At 43.8% G+C, this 20,357-nt stretch overlaps 7 protein-coding genes across 7 annotated transcripts; 2 read left to right on the forward strand and 5 right to left on the reverse strand.

The window, feature by feature from the left end:
* Window positions 1-241: 241 nt before the first annotated feature.
* EAE98_011384 (uncharacterized protein) lies at window positions 242-2,647 on the reverse strand. Its single transcript, XM_038959006.1, has 2 exons — window positions 2,028-2,647; window positions 242-1,957 (listed from the first exon to the last, which is right to left on the reverse strand). Exons 1-2 carry the CDS (start codon window positions 2,326-2,328, stop codon window positions 387-389), a joined length of 1,872 nt encoding a protein of 623 aa, XP_038804685.1. The 5' UTR covers window positions 2,329-2,647; the 3' UTR covers window positions 242-386.
* A 2,204-nt stretch (window positions 2,648-4,851) lies between these two features.
* Window positions 4,852-9,619, reverse strand: EAE98_011385 (uncharacterized protein; the record flags this gene model as incomplete). Its single annotated transcript, XM_038959007.1, has 8 exons — window positions 4,852-6,047; window positions 6,098-6,255; window positions 6,303-7,122; window positions 7,262-7,942; window positions 7,995-8,112; window positions 8,163-8,407; window positions 8,458-9,358; window positions 9,410-9,619. The coding sequence occupies 8 exons, from the start codon at window positions 9,617-9,619 to the stop codon at window positions 4,852-4,854; spliced, it is 4,329 nt and encodes a 1,442-aa protein (XP_038804686.1).
* Window positions 9,620-10,464: 845 nt separating this feature from the next.
* EAE98_011386 (uncharacterized protein) lies at window positions 10,465-11,508 on the forward strand (the record flags this gene model as incomplete). The annotated part of the gene is made up of 2 exons (XM_038959008.1): window positions 10,465-10,619; window positions 10,668-11,508. 2 exons carry the CDS (start codon window positions 10,465-10,467, stop codon window positions 11,506-11,508), a joined length of 996 nt encoding a protein of 331 aa, XP_038804687.1.
* A 458-nt stretch (window positions 11,509-11,966) lies between these two features.
* EAE98_011387 (uncharacterized protein) lies at window positions 11,967-14,014 on the reverse strand (the record flags this gene model as incomplete). The annotated part of the gene is made up of 4 exons (XM_038959009.1): window positions 11,967-12,632; window positions 12,679-12,828; window positions 12,881-13,486; window positions 13,547-14,014. 4 exons carry the CDS (start codon window positions 14,012-14,014, stop codon window positions 11,967-11,969), a joined length of 1,890 nt encoding a protein of 629 aa, XP_038804688.1.
* Window positions 14,015-14,810: 796 nt separating this feature from the next.
* Window positions 14,811-16,564, reverse strand: EAE98_011388 (uncharacterized protein; the record flags this gene model as incomplete). The annotated part of the gene is made up of 2 exons (XM_038959010.1): window positions 14,811-16,334; window positions 16,385-16,564. The coding sequence occupies 2 exons, from the start codon at window positions 16,562-16,564 to the stop codon at window positions 14,811-14,813; spliced, it is 1,704 nt and encodes a 567-aa protein (XP_038804689.1).
* Window positions 16,565-16,868: 304 nt separating this feature from the next.
* On the forward strand, window positions 16,869-17,521 carry EAE98_011389 (uncharacterized protein; the record flags this gene model as incomplete). The annotated part of the gene is made up of 3 exons (XM_038959011.1): window positions 16,869-16,912; window positions 16,974-17,044; window positions 17,109-17,521. The coding sequence occupies 3 exons, from the start codon at window positions 16,869-16,871 to the stop codon at window positions 17,519-17,521; spliced, it is 528 nt and encodes a 175-aa protein (XP_038804690.1).
* A 345-nt stretch (window positions 17,522-17,866) lies between these two features.
* Window positions 17,867-19,779, reverse strand: EAE98_011390 (uncharacterized protein; the record flags this gene model as incomplete). Its single annotated transcript, XM_038959012.1, has 2 exons — window positions 17,867-19,636; window positions 19,714-19,779. The coding sequence occupies 2 exons, from the start codon at window positions 19,777-19,779 to the stop codon at window positions 17,867-17,869; spliced, it is 1,836 nt and encodes a 611-aa protein (XP_038804691.1).
* Window positions 19,780-20,357: the final 578 nt, after the last annotated feature.

Consider the following 20,357-nt stretch of genomic DNA (forward strand, 5'->3'; position numbering starts at 1 on the left):
ACTTTGAAAGCTCTGTTTGTAAGCGATATACGAGTAGGTAGTCAATTTATATTTGCAACTACAAAACTTGAAGAAGGGAATATAGTAAATCACGTCATATCAAGAAGAAGACAAACTTCATATCTGAGGTGGTAATGGTATATCATTTAATTTCTCTCTAAACTTTTCCGCTCCATTCCAACAACCAACGTTTGATCTTAACAGACGTCTGCCCCCAGCCCCAGCCCCGCCCATCCCCAACCCGTTTTTCCCATCCTCATATGTCTATCAAGCATCAAGACACCAAAAATAAGACAATCATTAACATGGTAATAAAGCATGATACATAATCATATAATTACCCAATCCTAAACGCCATTGTTCCCTAGCCCATGACCTTATGGTATTTAACACATGGTCTTGTAAGCTCTCTTCCACGCAGGCCACGAAGCCTTCTCAAGACGATCTTGTTCGATCAATGCAGGAGTATCAAGATCTCTCTTTCCTGTGTCCAAATCCATATCCATTGCCTTCATGAATGGAGTTTTATACCAGATCTTGTAAGGAATGTAAAACGCCAAGACAACTGGAGCCGCCAAATACGCGAGGAAGAAACTTTTCGCAATATCAGTTTGAGACATCGATGCATATCCAATTGGCCAAATAGCTGTCCAGAATTGTGCAATGAGTACGAGGCAATTAAGAATGAATCCGATCCACGAACCAATAATTCCGACTTGGGATGTGAAGGCTAATTCATCAAGGGTGTGACCTTGTGCTTTCCATGCAGCGCGGAATCGGATGTGTGCGAGACAGATGGATCCCCATGTGAAGAGGGAGGAAAGACCGGAAAGAGAGTAAAGCCAGTTAAGAGCTGTGGCAGCAGTGCTTGGTCCACCAGCCACGACGTAGCAGAGAAGACCGATAACTGAAGCGAAAATGATCGAAAAGAGAGGACGTCCCTTGCGATCAATGTAGGCAAGAAACTTTGGGGCTTGACCTTGTTCTGCAAGAGCGGCAATAGTACGCGAGGAACCGTAGATGGAGGAGTTTCCGACTGAAAGAACTGAGATGAGAATGACAACGTTCATGATTGAAGGAAGAACGCCAATTCTAGCATTGTTGATAGCGATAACGAATGGGGAGGCCTTAGCATCAGTGGAACTTGTTCCCAAGAGTCTTCCATCTCCATATGGTACAAGAACACTGACTAAGGTCAAGGCAACCATGTAGAAGAGACAAATACGCCAGAAAACTTGCTTAATAGCAGTTGGGAGAGTTTTACGTGGGTTGGCGGTTTCAGCTGCTGCCAAACCGACAAGCTCAGTACCAGCGAAAGAAAATGCAGCTGTGACAAATACAGAGCAAAGACCCTTGAAACCATTGTTAAAGGCACCAGACACAATCTGAATAGGATTTCCATCAGCGTCCTGGTTTGACGGACTGTCATAGCCAGCATACGTGGATGGGACGGTATTGGGATACCAATAACGAGCTCCGATATATTCTCCGCCTCCGACTTGTCCTCCAGTGTTGAGAACAATACCAAGAATGATAAATCCAATAACTGCAGCGACCTTGATGATTGAGAAGACGAACTCGGCCTCTCCATAACCTTTGACACCAAAGAAGTTGATCGCAACGATAACCACGAAGAAAATCGTAACCCAAGCAGCCGCATTAGTGTTAGCTGCACCAGGCCAATATTCTAAAGTAATAGAAGCAGCGACGATTTCCAGAGGTAAGACGACAAGCCATTGAATAGCATAATTCCATCCCATTGCGAATCCCCAAGCAGGGTCGATGAATCGAGTAGAGTAAGCAGAGAAGGAACCAGAGACAGGGAAAACGACAGCCATTTCTCCCAATGCGTGAACAGTGCAGAACAACATTATACCGATGATACCATATGCGATGATGAGGGAAGCTGGACCACCACTTGACAAAGCAGCTCCAGATGTGACGAAAAGACCAGTACCTGTTGGTAGCACCATTAGCATTTGCATTCACTGTTTTAAATCGATATCACAAAAGGTGTCTTGACATACCAATGGAACCACCAATTGCAATCATCTGCAAATGACGAGGTTTCAATTCTCTAGCCAAACCAGAATTGGCAGTAGCTTCAGCAGCAGCCCTGTGATCAAATCCCGAGACATGTGATTCGAGTCCATCGAGACCTCTTTGACTTGGCTTTGTTACAGCAGCATTAGGATCTCTCTTGAAGCTGTCGACGAATCTTGTTGACCAAGGTGCCTTTGTATCTGCCATGTATGCCTCTCGGCTACCAGTATCAGTGGTAGTGAGAGGGGGATTACCCTTTTCGGAATTGTAATTTGGTTCCTCCATTATATCGAAACACGAGAGGTAACTGTGTCGAGTGCTATTTGCTGTTGATATCCGAAGGTATCAATAATTAATTATAACAGTAAATGCAAAAGGAAGACAAATGACTGCTCAACAACTTGAGTGCCCGACTCAAATAACCTTCTTAGGGTACTTTGTATTATGGTTGGTAAAGCAAAGGGAGGGAGAGTAGCAGTACAGTGTGGGATATGTAGCTTCTATATCACCTTTCTCGAGGGAACCCCAATTTAGTTGATCAGCATAGGTTATACCTAGAAGAGAAAGTATGTTTACCGGAAAGATTTCCACTTGCAGTTTTCCCATGAATCCGCAATAAACCACGCCAAACCCCTTCACCCCTCCCACCCGATCTCCAGATATACCTCTTCTGTCGGACCCAGTCAAAAAGTTAGTCCACCCAAGTTTCTTAGCAACCAATACTAAGATTTTAGCTATCTCTCAAGTCCTTGCTTTATTCAAGGATGATGTTTTTAGCCTCTCTTATTTCCATTGCTTCTCTAAGCTCGCTCATTCTCTTGCTTCTTGACAGGTTCCCTCGCTCCCTTTCGCTGCACATTGACTGACATGGAATTTTCATGACACAATGTCATCTCTAAACACGACTAAGATCTACCTCCACATTTTGCCACGTCGAATCAAACTTGAATGATTTTCTAGGATTGAACCTTGCAGACTTCGAAAGGATTTAATTAATGCACGACGGTAAAGGCTTGGTTGGGATTATTGTGGGTATGGAGAAGAGGCCGCGTGAAATTCGGATATTAGTGCTCGTGATGTTAGAGATAAGAATGGCTGGATTTAAAATAAGTTGGACCGATTGGTTGACATGAGAAATATCATGTGATTAAAGCCAAAGTACATTATTTCCGTATGCAAGAGGATTCCAGGGTTGAAAGATCAAGGGTGAAAGGGATCACCAGCCTTGAAGTCGTTCATCAGTGGTTCACAGGCGTTCACCAAGGCGTTCAGGGAAGCCTGTTCGAGGGACGTTACATCCGATGTTGCCGCAAAGAATGAAGTATTTTATTGTTCGAAAACCTTCTTTGCAGATAGAAAGGCTTACATCAAACGTCATATGTGTATCATACTATTTAAACTACTGTGATATCAGCAGGCAAAATTGGATATTTTCCATTGGTTATACATCCGCACAGCACTCAAGCTAATCTCGTGATCAATAGTTCGTAACCTCATTCCAAGAATCCCCCTCTCCAAGCAAAATTCAACAGGCCAAGATTCATCTCGGCCTTCAATCCAGACTTCTTGGAAGACCGACTACCAATGAATTTCCCCAGAAAGTCCACTTTTAATTACTCGATTAACCACTTGAGAACTAGCATCTTGGACCCAGAAAAACTAATTCTTGATAAGCTCTTGGTCTCTTAGGCACCATCAAAAGCAGCCACCCTCTCTCTTTTCAACCCGCCATTATCTATCAGTGGAGCTTCTTCGTCTCTTCCCCAACTCAAACCTCGTATCCACTTAACGGGCAAACACTGATAACAGACTGGATCAACAATGCTCCCCACGCAGAATCCGGCGAGACCGACCTACATTATTATGCCTATCTAATCTATCAAACTTTATCGAAACAGCAGGGCCCTCATTGATATCAGATATCAACCCGCACAGATATTTAAGGAAACAATTTTGTAAATACCAAACCTCATCGCCTAACAATCCTAACAATCAACAATCGCATTTGCATGGATATGAAACGACGTCGAGATTTGACACCAACGCGCATTCTGTACCTCATTTTACAGTTGAAGAATTTTTCGAAGTCTTTTAATGAGAATCAAAGAATGTCAAATAATGAGGCTTTACAATTTCATTGAAATCAATTTGGATTAATTATTGCTTTTCAGATTAAGAGGAGATGCTTTTAATCTCTACCAACGCCTCGAAAATCAAGCCCCTTCATTTCTCGCTTCTGATTGGCACTCAGACTTGTTTATCGGTGTTCTAATCTCTCTTAAATTTTGAAATCAACAATACACTAAATTCATTGGATGACTTGACGAATGCGGATCCCTAATACTGTACCATCTCATGAATTATCAGGCTATCGGTGTTCTTGCAATTCACATATGTACTCCGTACAACTTCATATACAACTTCACTGATAAGACACCGACGATGATCATGATATTAACAATTCGGTGACGAATCCAACGGATGATTTCCTCTGCATAACGCCTCAACCGTAGTCTTCAGAGTCCATCACATAGAGCTGTTCCTGCCGTATGTATGCAAGTCATAAGCAATTTAATGTACAAAGTATAATTACTTTCTAAATTGCGCCTTATCCGAAGCCTCCCGAAACCACTGATAACGATTTCCGAGTATGGACGTTCCATCGGGTGGAGGTGACGTATCTAACTGTTGGAAATCCCACGTCGGGAATTCTTACCTGTTCGCCTCCCTAACTAACCTCTAACTATCGTATCTCTAGCGGCTATAGACCCGGTCGACTAAAGTCATGAAATCACTCCCTCCTCCAAATCATGAGTCATACAATTCCCTAAACGCGCCCTCCCTCTCCATTAACTCCCCAAATCGTCCACTCTCTACCACCTCTCCCTTCCCCAACAATACAATGCGGTCAAAATCCGCAATTGTATCCAATCGATGCGCAACAGCCAGAATCGTACACCCCTCAAAGACCTCCCTAATAACCCTCTGCATCAATTTATCCGTTTCGCTATCCACACTGCTCGTCGCTTCATCCAACACAATAATTCTTCCTCCTCTTAGAATGGCTCTCGCTAGACAGAATAATTGCCGTTGACCGTGTGAGAAGAATTCGGTATCAAGTTGCGCGTCTAATCCTCCTTTAGACGAAATAAGAGACCAGAGTTGTACTTTTTCTAGCGCGGAGATTATTTGAAGGTCAGTGTGAACATTATACGGATCGGCATTTGTGCGAATAGTACTGCGTAGGAAAAAGGGATCCTGAGGAACAGCATTCAAGCGTGCCCGTACTGTTTGTCGAGGAATTGCGCTAATATCTATACCATCAATAAGAATTGAACTTCCAGGATGAAGTTCCAACATGCGAAAGAGCGCTGCGATGAGAGAACTTTTACCACTTCCACTTCTACCACAGATTCCGATTTTCTCTCCAGGTTTTATAGAAAGGTTGAGATCATGGATTACCGGAACGGATGTCGGGGTGTAGGACGCTTTTACATTTTTGAATTCGATGGCTCCGAATGCTGGCCAATTTTCTGGCACAGATTCGACTTCGGATGGTAAGTTCTCGCTTACAGTTGTTGCTGCGAAACTTTTGAGACGAGAGACTGCCCCAACGGCTGTCTCCATAAGGGTCCATTCCTTGATGATTAGAGTAAGTGATTGGTTGAAAGTCATAACGTTCAGCAGAGCAAGACCAACATAGCCCGGACTAATGTCGGTGCGAAGTTTGACAATGAGCACCATGAGAATTACTGCAAGGGCTGTAACGAGAAGATCAAGGACAAGACCCAACCAGCGTTGAATACAGAATAGGAGGTAATAGGGCTTCTGAGATGTGTCTAAAAACGCAAGATTTTGCTCGCGAAACTTTTCGGTCCAACCGAAAGCTCGGATGGTAGTTAGACCACTAAGGGTTTCGATAAAATGGGAGTACAAAGGGGATTTTGCTTCGAGGTCTAAGAGTCGCATTTGCCGAGATGTCCTGAGATAGAATTTTTGCAGCACTGTTTCCCGATCAGCAATAATTAATATAAGAAGGTGTGTGTTGACTTGCCCCATACTGTTAGACCGATGACCGGAATAGTTGCAGCGAAATACCCCGCAGATAGAGACATTAGAATAGCTCCCATTGATGCTTGCACAATGGACAATGAGAGATCAACCAATGCATAGGGAAGGTCTCCATCAATTATAGACATGTCTTGACTGAATCTGAGCCGAAGTTAGCAAGATTCCGATAACACAACCCAAGTACATACCTATTCGTAGTCGTCCCAGTATCTGTGGCGGTGAAGAAAGAAAGAGGCGCTCCCATCACGGAATCCAACAATCTTTGGTGAAGGACTTTTGCACTTTTCGGCATCATATATAACATCAAATGGGAAATGCTTGCCACGAATCCAAGCATGGCAATAGCAGATAGCATTCCATATATTCCAAGCCAGTATGGGTTTGCTTTATTACCTTCAACGGCGACAGCTCGAGTCCAGTAAGTTAAAGCAATTTCCGGTAATTTCGATGCTGCTCCAAATATCAAGACAAGAAGGAAAAAGACTCCAGTCGGTACCCATCCGATGGAGGCAAAATAATATTGGTATACTGAAGCATCCCCAGTTTGTCGATTCAAATCTGCTACTCCATTCATGAGATCATCATTTTCGACAGTTGCGAATGGACTTTGTTTCTGGGTCGTCGCCTTTGCATCAACTTCTTCAGAGTCACGTTCCTCTGATCTATGCCGAGCATCCAAATTCTCTACATAGCCGCCACTAGTCTTTAAGTAATCAAAGGCACCCTGTTCGATGATCTGGCTTGATTGATCCAATGCGATGATGTAATCTGAATATGCTAATCTGTGGACTGCATGAGTGACAAGAATAATAGTGGTTCCCATTTCTTGAAAGAGTCCTTGTTTTCCAAAAAGTCTTTTGAAAACTTGCTCTTCTGTTTCTGGATCAAGCCCAGAAAATACGTCGTCAAGAATGATAAATTCGTTTTTGGCGTAAACGGCTCTTGCAAGTGCGAGTCGTTGTTTTTGACCGCCGCTTAGTGAGATACCTCCACTTCCCACACGAGTAGCTATTGTATCGTCAGTGCATTTGAATTCTCAAGTCTTGAGAAGACAGTAGAAGAGAAGTATTAAACCGCGCTACTATATGAAAAGGAAAAGCAAGACATTGAAAAGAGATAAAAATGGCATTAACTGAGAAGAGCTCACCACTTCCATTAGGCAAGATCGCGATGTCATGTTCCAAAGCGCAAGCTCGAACAACCTGATCATACCAAGGCGAGTCAAAGATTGATGGACCTAAAATGTTGTCTTGGATGGTCCCATTCTGAATCCATGGACTTTGTTCAACATACGCCGTTCTAGCGGTCTTGGCATAGATGAAGCCCTTTGACGAAGGAGTTTCACCAAGTAACCCTTTGAGTAGCGTACTCTTTCCGCAGCCTACCGGACCAATGATGAAAAGTGATTGAGAACATGGTAGGGTAAAGCTGAAGTTATTTATCACAGGAAGAGCGTCCTGACTCCAAGCAAAGCTAGCATTCTGGGCAATAATCATTGCCGAAGGATGTATCACAGTTGACATATCTTTCAACTCGATACATTGACTCGAATCGCTGGTAGCTTCTGATGATTGAGATCCTACCAATGGCAAACGGTGGTCTTTTCGTGCATCCGATAACATGAAAGTTTGAATTCTTTCAAAACAAGCAACAGCAGAATTAATTTGAGGTATTGTCCTCACCAGAGTATTCATTGGGTCTGCCAAGAGGGCAATAAGAGATAGCGAGGTGTACGCTGTCGAGGTGCTCAATGTACGACCGGTAACATTGGCTGAAATCACAAATACTGTGAATGTAACTAGCGGCGCTATGATACCAGTGCTGTTTGCTAGACCACAAATTAGATGGTGGTTTCAGGTGACTGACATAAAACACTATACCTAGGAAAACACGACCACACAGAAGCCTTCTGAATAATTGAGAAAGGTATACTTCTTTCACACGAAGAGATTGGACCATGGTAGTAAGAGAGTCGGTAAATCCTAACATTTTTACAGCCTGTGTAGGCTTTTAGCAAGTTATGCACGAAGAGTAGTAAGAGAGCTGACCTTCATAGACCCTAGCATAGAAGTTGTTATATCGATGCGCGTTTGGATACCTCTGATCCAAATCTTTTGTGCGTTGCCCATCCAATTTGCCATAAGAAGAATGCCTGCTGTGCACAACAAGGCAATGGAGAAAGGAGCCAAGAAAGGCAAACCAAGTTGCCGATAAAGCAAATACATTGCGATGCCTAGTTCTATAGGAACAGCCCAAAGTTCGTGTATATTTGTGAATCCTTCACAAATTGTGCCTGTAATAGAAAGTAAGCAATGTTTACAACATTGGAGAAAGATCTCTTACTTGTGTCATTTGCCATCAAAGTGACGGCAACCGATTCATCAAGAGCAGTAATACTCAAGTCGACGGTTTTTGCATATATCAAGCTTACTAATGAGCCGCGTACAGCCGTGTTGAAACGATATGCCATGTGGTAATAGGCTCCATTGAAAACAGCCAAACCTAAGAAGACAAGACCAAATGCTCCAGTCAAACTCCATCCTATACTATCAGGCTGGGTTTCGTCGTTCGCGAAACCAACGGTTCTTTCTAGTAAGAAAGGTTGTGCATATTTGAAACCAGTTGTGCAAAGTCGTGGTACAATCCCAAGAGTAAATGCTCCACGTGTGGCTTTCAAGGTTGACCAAAGCAAAGAATAAGATCCGGTTTGATTGCTTGCATCCCATGTGCTCCTTGCTCGGGAGTACAAGTAATGTGAGCTCATTTCCTCACCAATGGGATATAGGTCTTCGTTTTTTATAACCCGTTGGAAACCTGTGGTCATGAGGGTATTCAACCACCAAAAGAAGCTGCGACTATAAATACCACTAGTAGTCTCTGGTGATGCGTTTCGATATCTGTCAAGTAGAATGTGACGCTTTTCCACCGCTTCGGCGATGATGACCATAATTTTAACGCCAAGAGCACTAGTGAATACTGCAGCAGTTGGATTATTTGCATGAACTAACCAAAGTGACCTTGCCCTCGCCATATCGAAAGGCAACGTGAGCAAAAGCCATACATTGATGAGAGCAGATGGTCTGACAGAGTGGAGATGCTCAATATGTGATAAAGCAAACAAGCCGAGGGCATCTACAAGTAGAAGAGCTGCAGCAGGTATTGTTGCACGTGTCTTCAATGTTGACGTTGTGACATTCATAGCTAAATAAGCCGTTTGCATGATTGTGAAAACTCCCAAGAACAGCTGTGGTAAGATTAGTCTCCATATTATCTCGCTTGAAAAATCATATCATACCAATTTATTGCTATGCAAAAAGCTCGAATTAACTTTTCGAGGTTGACCACGAAGCATCCATATTCGAATCGGGAGTAAGAGAAGTAAGATGACTGACGGCACAATTGAGAGAATTACATCTTCGAATAGTGGAGTAAAGTCAAATCCCACAGACTTGGCTGGACCGAAGTCATTGATAGAGATATTAAGACTGGAAGTGTTACTTGACATGATTTCCAGTTCGTGATTGATGTTTCAAAGCACAAAATTGAGGTGAACAAAAAGAGAGTAATAACATATATAAACGACTGCTTATCGAGGACCCTTGCAGATGGAAAGCTAGCCCATGGCATCCATGCCATGATGTGTCATCAGCCATGATCGGAGTTGAACACCGAAGTGGGAGAACAATAAGTAAGCTCTATTCCGATTCCGTGATTAAGAGTCATCTCGACATGAAGATTCGCTATGACAGCAGATCAATTTTTGATGTGGTTCCGACTGACATTGTTGCCTAGGAAGAATCAATGTAGAGATATGCACGCCAAGATAATGGACATATATCATTATTCTCCTATTCGATCTCGCAAGCCCGAACATCACATCGTCGTCACTAAACGCGTGTTGACCGCTAAGAGCCGCGCAAACACATCGAGAGCCTCAGAGTTTTAAGGATGTGTACACCCGAAGAAACGGGCTTGACAAAGGACGACGCGTACCAAGCAAGCATTAGATTGACTTTGGAATGCAATAAAGTCGAGAAGCTTTATAATTCCACGTAGTCAAACAGCAATGTTTGTGGAAGAATAGAACGATGCATTTCCTCATGTCGCCATCAAAAAATTAAGAAGACACCGCTCCACATGCATATGAGAAGGAAGACGAAGCTTAGTGTTGCACCGCCTGAACTTCGGGAATCCAAATAGTAAGGTTAAGCTTAGCTAGGTACCCCGCCATTCACCCCCACACCTCACGATGACCGTATCATATCATATCACATCAACAACAACATCATCATTCTAGAACCTCACAACAAACATACCCAAAAACCTACCACCACAACCAGTCAGAACAATATGGGCAGTACTCGAGAAGCCAGCCACGCCGGCTCGTGGTATACATCGAATCCGAGCAAGCTATCCTCGGAACTCGACAACTGGCTATCCCAAGTCCCCTCCACTATTTCCGACACAAAACTACCCGTTCCCGGTGCTCGAGTCATCATTGCACCGTGAGCTACCCCCATATTCCCTCGTCAAAACTCTCTAACAAATTAAAGCCACGCAGGATATTCCTATTCCGGACCCGCCGCCGCCTGGGCCTACGCAACCCTCGACCTCTCCACCGCAAAACGAATTTTCCTCCTCGGGCCCTCTCACGCTTGGTACCTCACTGAATGTGCACTATCCAAACACTCCAAATATGCCACTCCCTTGGGAGATCTAAACATCGACACCGCTCTCGTGCAAGAACTATCCGCCACAGGGGAATTCAAAAAAATGTCCACCGATCAAGACGAAACCGAGCACTCTCTAGAAATGCATCTCCCCTACATCTACAAACTTCTCTCTCTCAACTTCCCCTCCCCCTCATCCTTCCCCCCTCTAATACCCATCCTCGTCGGCAACACCAACCCTACCACCGAACGAAAATTCGGCTCCCTGCTCGCACCCTACCTCTCCGACCCCTCCAACATCTTCATCATCTCCTCCGATTTCTGCCACTGGGGTCCCCGCTTCCAATACACATACTATCTCCCCGCGAGTCCATCTTCCGAAGCCCGCGATAAATCCGGCGGGTACTCACTTTCGCGCCGGGATAAAGCACCGACGCAACCACCGATTCATGAGAGCATAGGTCGCCTAGATCAATTATCTATGGATGCTATTTCCGGGGGCGTGCATCAAGAGTTTCTGGATAATCTGGAAGAGACAGGAAATACGGTCTGTGGGAGACATCCGATTGGAGTGATAATGGCTGCGATTGAGAAAGTGAAGGAGGATAAGAATTTAGATGAGAAAAAGGGGAAATTCAAATTCGTGAGGTATGAACGGAGTAATGAAGTTACGAGGGTGGATGATGGTTCGGTGAGTTATGCTAGTGCCTATGCTGTGCTGTGAATATTGGTTTGCGTTCTAGATTTTATGGTGAGCGATGATTTGATGATTTCCTGGTGCTAAGATGGGTCAAATGGTCGGCGTATAATATTTTCAGGAATGGAGTATTATGGAGATCTGCATTCTTAGATTCTTTCCAAATCGATTTACGCATACCAAACAAATAGTCTTATTAGACCGGTTCTTTGACACAAGAATAAATTAATTGATTAATCTCTAGCTCCAAATCCACAAGTGAGAAATGTCAAAATGTGTTTCATCGGGTATGTATTCTATCTAGGTTATTGATTTTCTAGGACGGACTTCTAATGCTATCTATTCACCTTTCGGGGGGCTCTCTCCTTTCCTGATCATCTTCTGCCCTTTCTTCCTACCGATACAGTTTTCCCTCAATCTACACACGCTCCTCATCCATGGCAATTAATCCCGTACATCCCACCTCTCTACTTCCAAACTATTTTCTAAAGTTCCAATTTTCTCCCCCAAACCAACATTTCCCTAATCCCTCTCGTCAAACTCCTTGCCAACCTTGCCAGACCAATCCAAACTCTATCACCCTTCTGATAAAGCTGATCAAGTTCCATAACTCTTTTCTCCTCCATTGCCCAAACATTTTTCCCCTTAACCCACGTCCCTAACACCTTCAAGTTTCTCAGTCCCTCTACCTCTTGCCCTTCCATCCCCATCACATCCCTATCAACCACAATCCAATCCGCCCACTTCCCAATCTCAATGGCTCCGGTCTTATTTTCCAAATTCCAACCCCAAGCCGCGTTGCGCGTAAAACCATGAACTGCCTGTTCAATACTAAGACTTTCTTCCGGATACCAACCTTCTTTTCCTGAGGGTGAAGTCCCAGTTTTAGGATTGAGACGAGTTACTGCGGCATAGATACCATGGAAAGGATTCGGTGGTTCAACTGGAAAGTCAGAACCGAGGACTGGCCCAGGATATGTTGATGTGTTGTTATGAACAGAAGGAAAGAACGAACGCATGCGATAAGCGAAATTGGAAAGTCGTTCCTCTCCGAGACGGGATGATGCATAAGCCATATCAGATGTAGCGTGTGTTGGCTGAATGCTGGGAAGAATGCCCATATTTGCAATGCGTATTTGGTCGTCGGGATGCTGCGAAGTGTGTTAGAAAAGCATCAAGTTTTGATATGGAACGTACTATAATTTGAGCATGCTCAATTCTTAGCCTCTTTTCTTGGTTGCAACCATGGCAATCAGCTCCTAAAACAGCTTCGAATGCATTGATGGCAGCTCTGTTGGCCCGATCGCCGATAGCATGGATATTGATTTGGTAGTCCCATTCGTAAAACTCGAAGAATCAGTTAGTCTTATGCACAGAAGAGAAGTGAAGTAGTAAATACCTTCTTAACAACTTCCGTTAATTCAGTCTCGTTGATCAACATCATTCCACTAGTCTCAGGTTTATCTGAATATGGTTCCAACAATGCCGCACCCCAAGAGCCTAAAGCTCCATCCGCAAAGAGTTTGATCCCTCCAAATAATAGCATATCACCTCCACCAGATCCATCTCTTATCACTTTCACCGTTCGCAACTCTTGATGACAGAAAGTGTTTCTCTCATCACACTCAGCCATAACACGAATTCTAACAGTCAGTTCATCTCTTCTAGCCAACTCTTGCAATATCTTCACATCTTCCATTCGCATACCAGCGTCACTCATAGCCGTGATACCTACTTTATTCAACTCATCCATTGCGGTTTTAAGCCAGCGTACTTTTTGAGATGCGTCTGGCTTAGGTGCGAGAGGATAGATGTAGTTATCCATTGCGTTGTCGCAAAAGACACCAGGTCCAGGATTCGTAATGATTTCTCCACCCGGAGGTGATTCCGGTAGAGGATCCGGAAGAAGAGAGAGGACCTTTTCTGAAGTCCACACACAATGTATATCAACTCTATCGAGCATGATATACAAATCTTTCAGCTCCGGGTCTTCAGCAAGTTGTTCCTAGAAATTCCATCAGCAGAATCCTTTACCAGATAGAATAAATAAAATATGAATTCATACCGCTGTCGGCATCACACCTCCAAAATGAGCTTGATCCCATCCCACCCCCCTAATCCACTTCTCCCTGCTCCCATAACCTTCTCCTTCGTGTCTTCCCAACCATTCTTTAATCCTGCTCTTCACATCATCCACACTTTCTGCCTCATATAAGCTCACACTCTCGAGCATTTCTCCATACTGCAAAATATGCCCATGCGATTCAATAATCCCAGGCAACACATATCCATTCAACCAAACAATTTTTTCGCCCTCCTCTGCACTTGGTACTCTTTCAAGAATTTCCGTTATCACATCGATTCTAACGCGGAAACATCTCGGATTAGGAGTATTAGGAGAAAGAGTAGTAATGGTATATGGCTCGCGGACGCAGTAGAGGGTTGAAGAGGTCCATGTATCGTAGAGAGAATGTAAATTGGCGGTTATAAAGAGTATGAGATATCCTACGAAGAAGAAAGCGAGAGGATGCATTATGTTCTATTTTTCTATCCTACTTAGCAGAATAGGAGACTGCTAGTGGAAGGGTGGAAGTAAGGGTGGTTTTTTATCACCATACATGCGTGCGTTTTAACTTTGAAAGAGATAAGGAATGTTTCATTCGACGTTGTGTGATGAAGGTATCATGTTGTACTACATTGAACTCGATTGGATTGGATTGGGCTGCAATAGTTTATTGCAGATCGTTGTTTTTCGCTCTTTCCTGTATAAATTGGGTGACAATATGGAGACAGATACAAGTATGCGACTAAAGAGGAAGTTGCGGATTCAAAGGTGGGCGTGGCATGTGATTATCTTCTACCAGACGGTAAGAGGATAAATCATTTCTTGATTTCCAACCTCACAATAAGATTTTGACAATCATTTCATCACTGCTCTCTTTTCCTTCCGTGGAGGAATGTTTTCGAAAAGACTGATGGCAGACTCAAAATGAAGTTCACAGAGTCGAGTTTTGAACAGAAGACTCCCGGTGAGGCTTCAATTCCTGGCCAGTCCCGCGTCGAGAAAAGAATTCTCTTTCCTCAAGTATCTATCTACACCAATTTGAAAATTCAGTCACCAAAGAACCTCATACGAAATCTACGATATCTTTGATTATAATCTATGCAACGCCATAAAGTCATCGCCATGGCCAATGACTTTTGTCTACAACGAACTACCCAAAAACGCCGAGCTAATATAATGCATAATTCCGCCCATAAATGGTAAATATTCACCGCTCATGCATCTCTCATCATCATAATCCTTCAATTTTCCCATAAATCAGAATTTACGATCTCAAAAACGTCTTAAAGACTTGCGAATCTGTACAATCCGTCCAAGGATATCCGATTTCCCTCAAAAATCTCTCCAAATCCTTGACCTCATCATCCGGACACAGAATACCCGTCAGAATCTTTCCGATATCACTTCCGGCATTACGGTATTGGAAAAGACTTATGTTGAATCTCGGTCTCAAAGTAGTGAGGAATTTCTCAAGCGCACCTGGTCTTTCAGGGAAGTTGAACATGTAGAGTCGTTCGTTTGGTACTCCTGAACGTCCACCCACTAGGTAGCGAATATGGGATTTGGCAAGTTCGTCGCCGGAGAGATCAGTAGGTGACATACCACTGGATGAGATGCGATTGAGGAGAGATTGAAGCTCTTCGTCTCTTTGCGATGCAGGAGAGGTTAGAGAAATACCAATGAGTACGTTTGCTACTTCATCGGTGGCATATCGGTAAGAGAATTCGGTGACGGCATGTGGCATGACGGCTTTGATGAGTTCAGAAAAGGCGCCAGGAATTTCAGGAATGCTGACACTAAGAAGAGCTTCTTTGCGTTCTCCAAGAGCTGCACGCTCGGCAACGAATCTCAGACGGTCGAAGTTCATGTTTGCTCCAGAAGCAATAGCTACAAGATTTCGAGAAGTATCGGGGGATGGGTTGGCCGCAACATATTTCTTGAGTCCTGCTAGTGCAAGAGCTCCAGCTGGTTCGACAATGGATCTTGTGTCTTCGAAAACGTCCTTGATAGCTGCGCATGTCTCGTCCGTAGTGACTTGAATAACATCATCAATGACTTCTTGACATATTCTGAATGTTTCCTCTCCGACATTCTTTACTGCCGCTCCGTCGGCGAACAATCCCACTTCCTTCAATGTCACTCTCTTCCCAGCTGCCAAAGATTGTACCATAGCATTCGCATCATAAGTCTCCACTCCAATGATTTTCACATGCGGAGCAATACGCTTGACGTAAACACCAATCCCCGCAATCAACCCACCACCACCCACACAACAGAAAATAGCCTCCAACTTATGAATATTCGTTTGTCTGAGAAGCTCCATACCAATCGTACCTTGACCTGCAATAACATACGGATCATCAAACGGTGGAATATTGATCAATCCGTGTAATTTCTCCAATCTTCCACACTCCTCCTTTGCAGCATCGAAATCCGGCCCATGCAATACTACCGATCCTCCCAATCGAGTTACATTGAGATGTTTGATGCTGGGTGTTCCTTCGGGCATGACAATCGTAGCAGGCATTTTGAGTTTGCGCGCCGAATACGCAACGCCTTGTGCATGATTTCCCGCCGAACATGCAACTACACCTTTCCAACTAACTTTAGGATCTAGATGTGCCATTTTGTTATATGCGCCTCTCAATTTGAAGCTGAAAACCGGTTGCAGGTCTTCGCGTTTCAATAGAACATTGCATTCTAATCGATTGCTGAGGTTGACGGCTGGAGTGAGCGGGGTCTCAGTGACGACTTCATAAACTCGAGAAGTGAGGATCAATCGTAGATACTAATCAATTGATCAGTTGCAGCTCTTAGAATACAATTGAGCATACTCACATCAGGATATCCATTTGGCAGAATAAATTCCTGCGGAATAATGCTGCTAACTTTTGATTTTGTACTTTCTGATGGCGGTGATGGATTTGCTGAATATTCCGTCAAAGAAAAGGAAGTCAGACTCGGAGTTCGTGGGTGATTGGGAGTTCTCTCTCCATTTGTTCCTGTTCCGTTCTCCATGACTGGAAATTATGTATTGATTTCCAATTGAGTATATTTCTTTGGTGTTGTTGAGAATCGAGTCATAAAGTTTGATATTGTTTTATTTGCTGGATTCCCACCTTTCGATATCGGAGCTGATACTCTCCAATTATTTTTTGCAGGGATGCTCTAAATTCCGATGATATCACGACCTAAGGTTGCATTGTGATTCGATGCATTTGGAGGGGCAAAGCTTTTGATAAAGCTTTGGAACATCAATAACTTCACAAATTCACCATCTATAAAATACTTTGGCATCGCGAAGAAGTATTAATCAATAAACATGTCGAACAATACTCCATTGCCGTCGTCTTTCGATGGCAATACGTATGTGCCATTTTTATAGAAAGCTTTTTGTTCCACTCATTCATAGCTAATGGCCTGATAGTGATTTCTATGAAGAAAATCGCTGGCAGAAACTAACTCGCCGTCTTAAAGAAGAGCCTCTCATTCCCCTGGGTACATCATCTCTCTCTCCCCCGCTTCCTCTCAATGTTCTTATACTAACCAATTCTCCTTCTAGGTTGTATCCTCACCTCCCTCGCTCTCGTCGGCGCAACCCGCTCCATCCGAGCCGGCGACCACAACCGCACTCAACGCATGTTCCGCGCACGTATCTACGCGCAAGGCTTCACCCTCCTAGCTATGGTTGCCGGATCCATGTACTGGGATTCCGACCGTAAGAAGCGCAAGGAATTTGAGGGAGTATTGTCGGAGCAAAAAGCTAAAGAGAAGAATGAAGCTTGGATTAGAGAATTAGAGGCCAGAGATGAGGAGGAGAAGGAGATGAGGAGGGTGAGGGATGAAAGGAGAAGAAGGGCGGAGGGAAGACCGGCACCAAAGGCTGTGGTAACGGATGCGCCAGTGGAGGAAGGGGAGAAGACGAAGGGGGGAGTCATGGAACAGATGAGTGGTTTGGTGTGGGGAAAGAAATGAGAGATGCAGTAATTGCGGACTAAAACGGATGTATATGGGAAGTATAGCATTGAGGTTTGGTGTTTGGTATGGTTATCGGATATGTATAACTTATGGGCTAGGGAAATGTACAAACTCCATTCATTTATCGATTTTATCTTAGCATTGGTCATGGGTCATTTATATAGTAAAAATGCATTGTTCTTCATATTCAAAGTATCTGGAATCCAGATCTATTATTTGAATGAAGTTACCCAAACTCGCAAGAACATATCCCTCCAAATGTTTAAGTTTCCACGCCATACATGCTTCAGATATCCCGATCCATTCCTACTCAATGCTTTCCAAAACTCCGAACTTAACCCATCAATTCATAGAACCACCACTCCTATTCCCTCCAATAAGCCCCGCCATTTCTAACAAGGCCCTATCGGCATCAATATCACCAGTCCCTAGATTGATCTTTCTCCTCGCCTCCGCTTCTCTTTCTTCCCAGGCCCACATCTCCTTTTGTTTCTGAGCTTCGGCATCGCCTCCACAACCCCAGACTTCTAAACTTTCGATTTCAAATCGGTCTTGAAAATCTGTGCGTCTGGTCTCACTGTTGTGGAATGCTCCTCCGCCAGATGAATAGTTGTGTGTAAAAACACCAAATTCAAAAGAAGAATCTAGATATAACGATACAGCGCCAAGATTCACATGAGTAGATAGTCCAGCCGTCTGTTTCGTTTTAGGGTGTGGGCATCCAAAAGATAAACATGGATGGGCTGATGGAGGTTTGGAGAATGCCACATAATCCTTGTTAATTACCGAAGCGTGAAAGACCTCATGAACGGGTTCGAGCTGGAAAAGTAGTGTGTCGGTGTCTCCAAAACACTCTTTATGAGTTTGTCTCCAAGGTTGTGAGAGATAGACTCCAAAGACAACTCTGGATGATTTACCACTATTGGGAAATCGTTTGGGCGGCAATGTGTCTGCAAAATTCCTTTCCTGTCCACCAGTGGGAGAATCTTCAATTCTGTTTCCGGCGACCAAAAGGATAGTTGGTGCACGCCAATTGAAGACTCTTGTCTCGAAAGAACCCATAGAGAATCCAGCATCGCCACCGGAATAGAGCAGTCGAAGACGTCGGAAGAGAGAATCCCCGGGAAGGAAGAAGGAAAGTTGCGACAAAACATTGAGATCCAGTATTTCACCTATTTGTGGAAGAAGAGGCTGATCTATTTCAGCATCCAAAGGTGTTGGAGGCGGTGCTTCTGAAGGATCTTTCCGTTTTGTGAAATCAATGTTCTTGGAGAACAAGAAGTGTTCGAATAGAGCATTGAATCCATTAAATACAAAAGGCAATGAAATGGGTATCACAGTGTTGAATTGATGTATTTTAACACCAGGGAATTTTTCCACATTTACAAAAGCTGCAAGAATGTTGTCCGCTGTTCTTCGAAGACTTTCTAATTGTGATCGGGCGAGTCTTTCGGTGTGGTGAGCTAAACTCTCTTGGATTCCCAACGGCGCTACCAATAGGAGTAGCATGATCAATTTTTTTAGATTATCGGAGGGAATCGTAGCTTGGGCTATGGGCGGATCTCCGTGACGAAATACTTCAATGGCATCCAGTGACTCAAGTGCAGCTAAAGCAAGATCATCATCTTCCTCTTCATCGTCATCATTCATAGCTTCATCGATAGCGAATCCTGTTGCATGTTTTTTGACAGCATTCTCTCCTTCTGCTGGCGGAGACGTTGTATCCGCCTTATCTTCTTCATTCTCAATTCCCGCGCGAGATTCCCTTCTATCATATACCGCCAGACTTCGAAATAGTAGCTTTGTCCGATCTCTATTGCCCTTCTTCAATACCCTCTGATATCGTTCCGTCATGATTACTACCACCATAATCATCTGTTCAAATCCCAAGACTGCTGGCGCATCCTGACCAAATGGAAACGCACCAAGGTAGGATACCATCTGGAATATAATTGGGGAAGCGCCTAGTATATCCGGAATCTCCAGGAATCGTGCGATGGTATCTTCCTTGAGATATGCGACTCCATCTTGATGATCTGCAAGACTCTTGAAAACATCCTGGAATGAGAACAATTCGAGAGGGGTAAAGCAACGTTTTGCGAATTTCCGAGCCTTAAATAGCAATTATTACAAGTTCTCCAAAGTGGTTGGAGATTCAAGAGGGGAGCTTCCATGAATCGCAAACTTACCAGTTCATGACTCAGCTGCTGTGTCGTAACATGTTTATCACTGGTACCAGACTGAGATTGTCCCATCTTCACTTCTGTTTCAGATACATCGCATCAATTTGTATTATAAGTTTTTGATGAACAAAATAAGATGTTTACGAGGAGACAGTCAATGACGGAGTGCTTACATAATCCCTGTTCCCATTAGCGGCGCGGCGCAACGACCCTTCATTTCTGCGCGCCAAAGTTTATTCGTTACATTCAAGTGCTCACCGGGAGCTTACCAAAGAGCGTCATCATAAAAACACTTCCTAAGCTATTGCGACATCCTGTCATAAATTAAATGCCTTACCTGCGTCTATTGTTTCTTGAGGATTGCTGTAACAGCTGCAATGCATGCTGGATGATAAGGTTATGGTCCCAAAATTACGTTACTAGATTGAGTCTTAGATGTTGAAAATAGTGATTCTTGGCTAAACTTCTCAAGGATGGCCTAATCTGGCTATCGCAGCTATCGCAGCTATCCAAGATAGCCAGGTCGATTGTTATGTTCGCCTCCTAGTATTGTATCACGGAGGTTCGATTGATACTTTGTCAATACTAGAACAATTTTTCTTCAAACGCGATGTTTTTGTATATGCAATGGCTCTGGCCCCGATGACCTC

The sequence above is a fragment of the Botrytis deweyae genome (genome assembly GCF_014898535.1).
Source record: "Botrytis deweyae strain B1 chromosome Unknown BDEW_047, whole genome shotgun sequence".
Classification (NCBI taxonomy): domain Eukaryota; kingdom Fungi; phylum Ascomycota; class Leotiomycetes; order Helotiales; family Sclerotiniaceae; genus Botrytis; species Botrytis deweyae.

Coding starts and splice junctions, on each gene's coding strand:
- EAE98_011384 (XM_038959006.1), bottom strand. CDS start 2,328: ATGGAGGAACCAAATTACAATTCCGAAAAGGGTAATCCCCCTCTCACT. Junction 1,958..2,027: donor TGCAATTGGTGGTTCCATTG/GTATGTCAAGAC, acceptor TGCTACCAACAG/GTACTGGTCTTTTCGTCACA.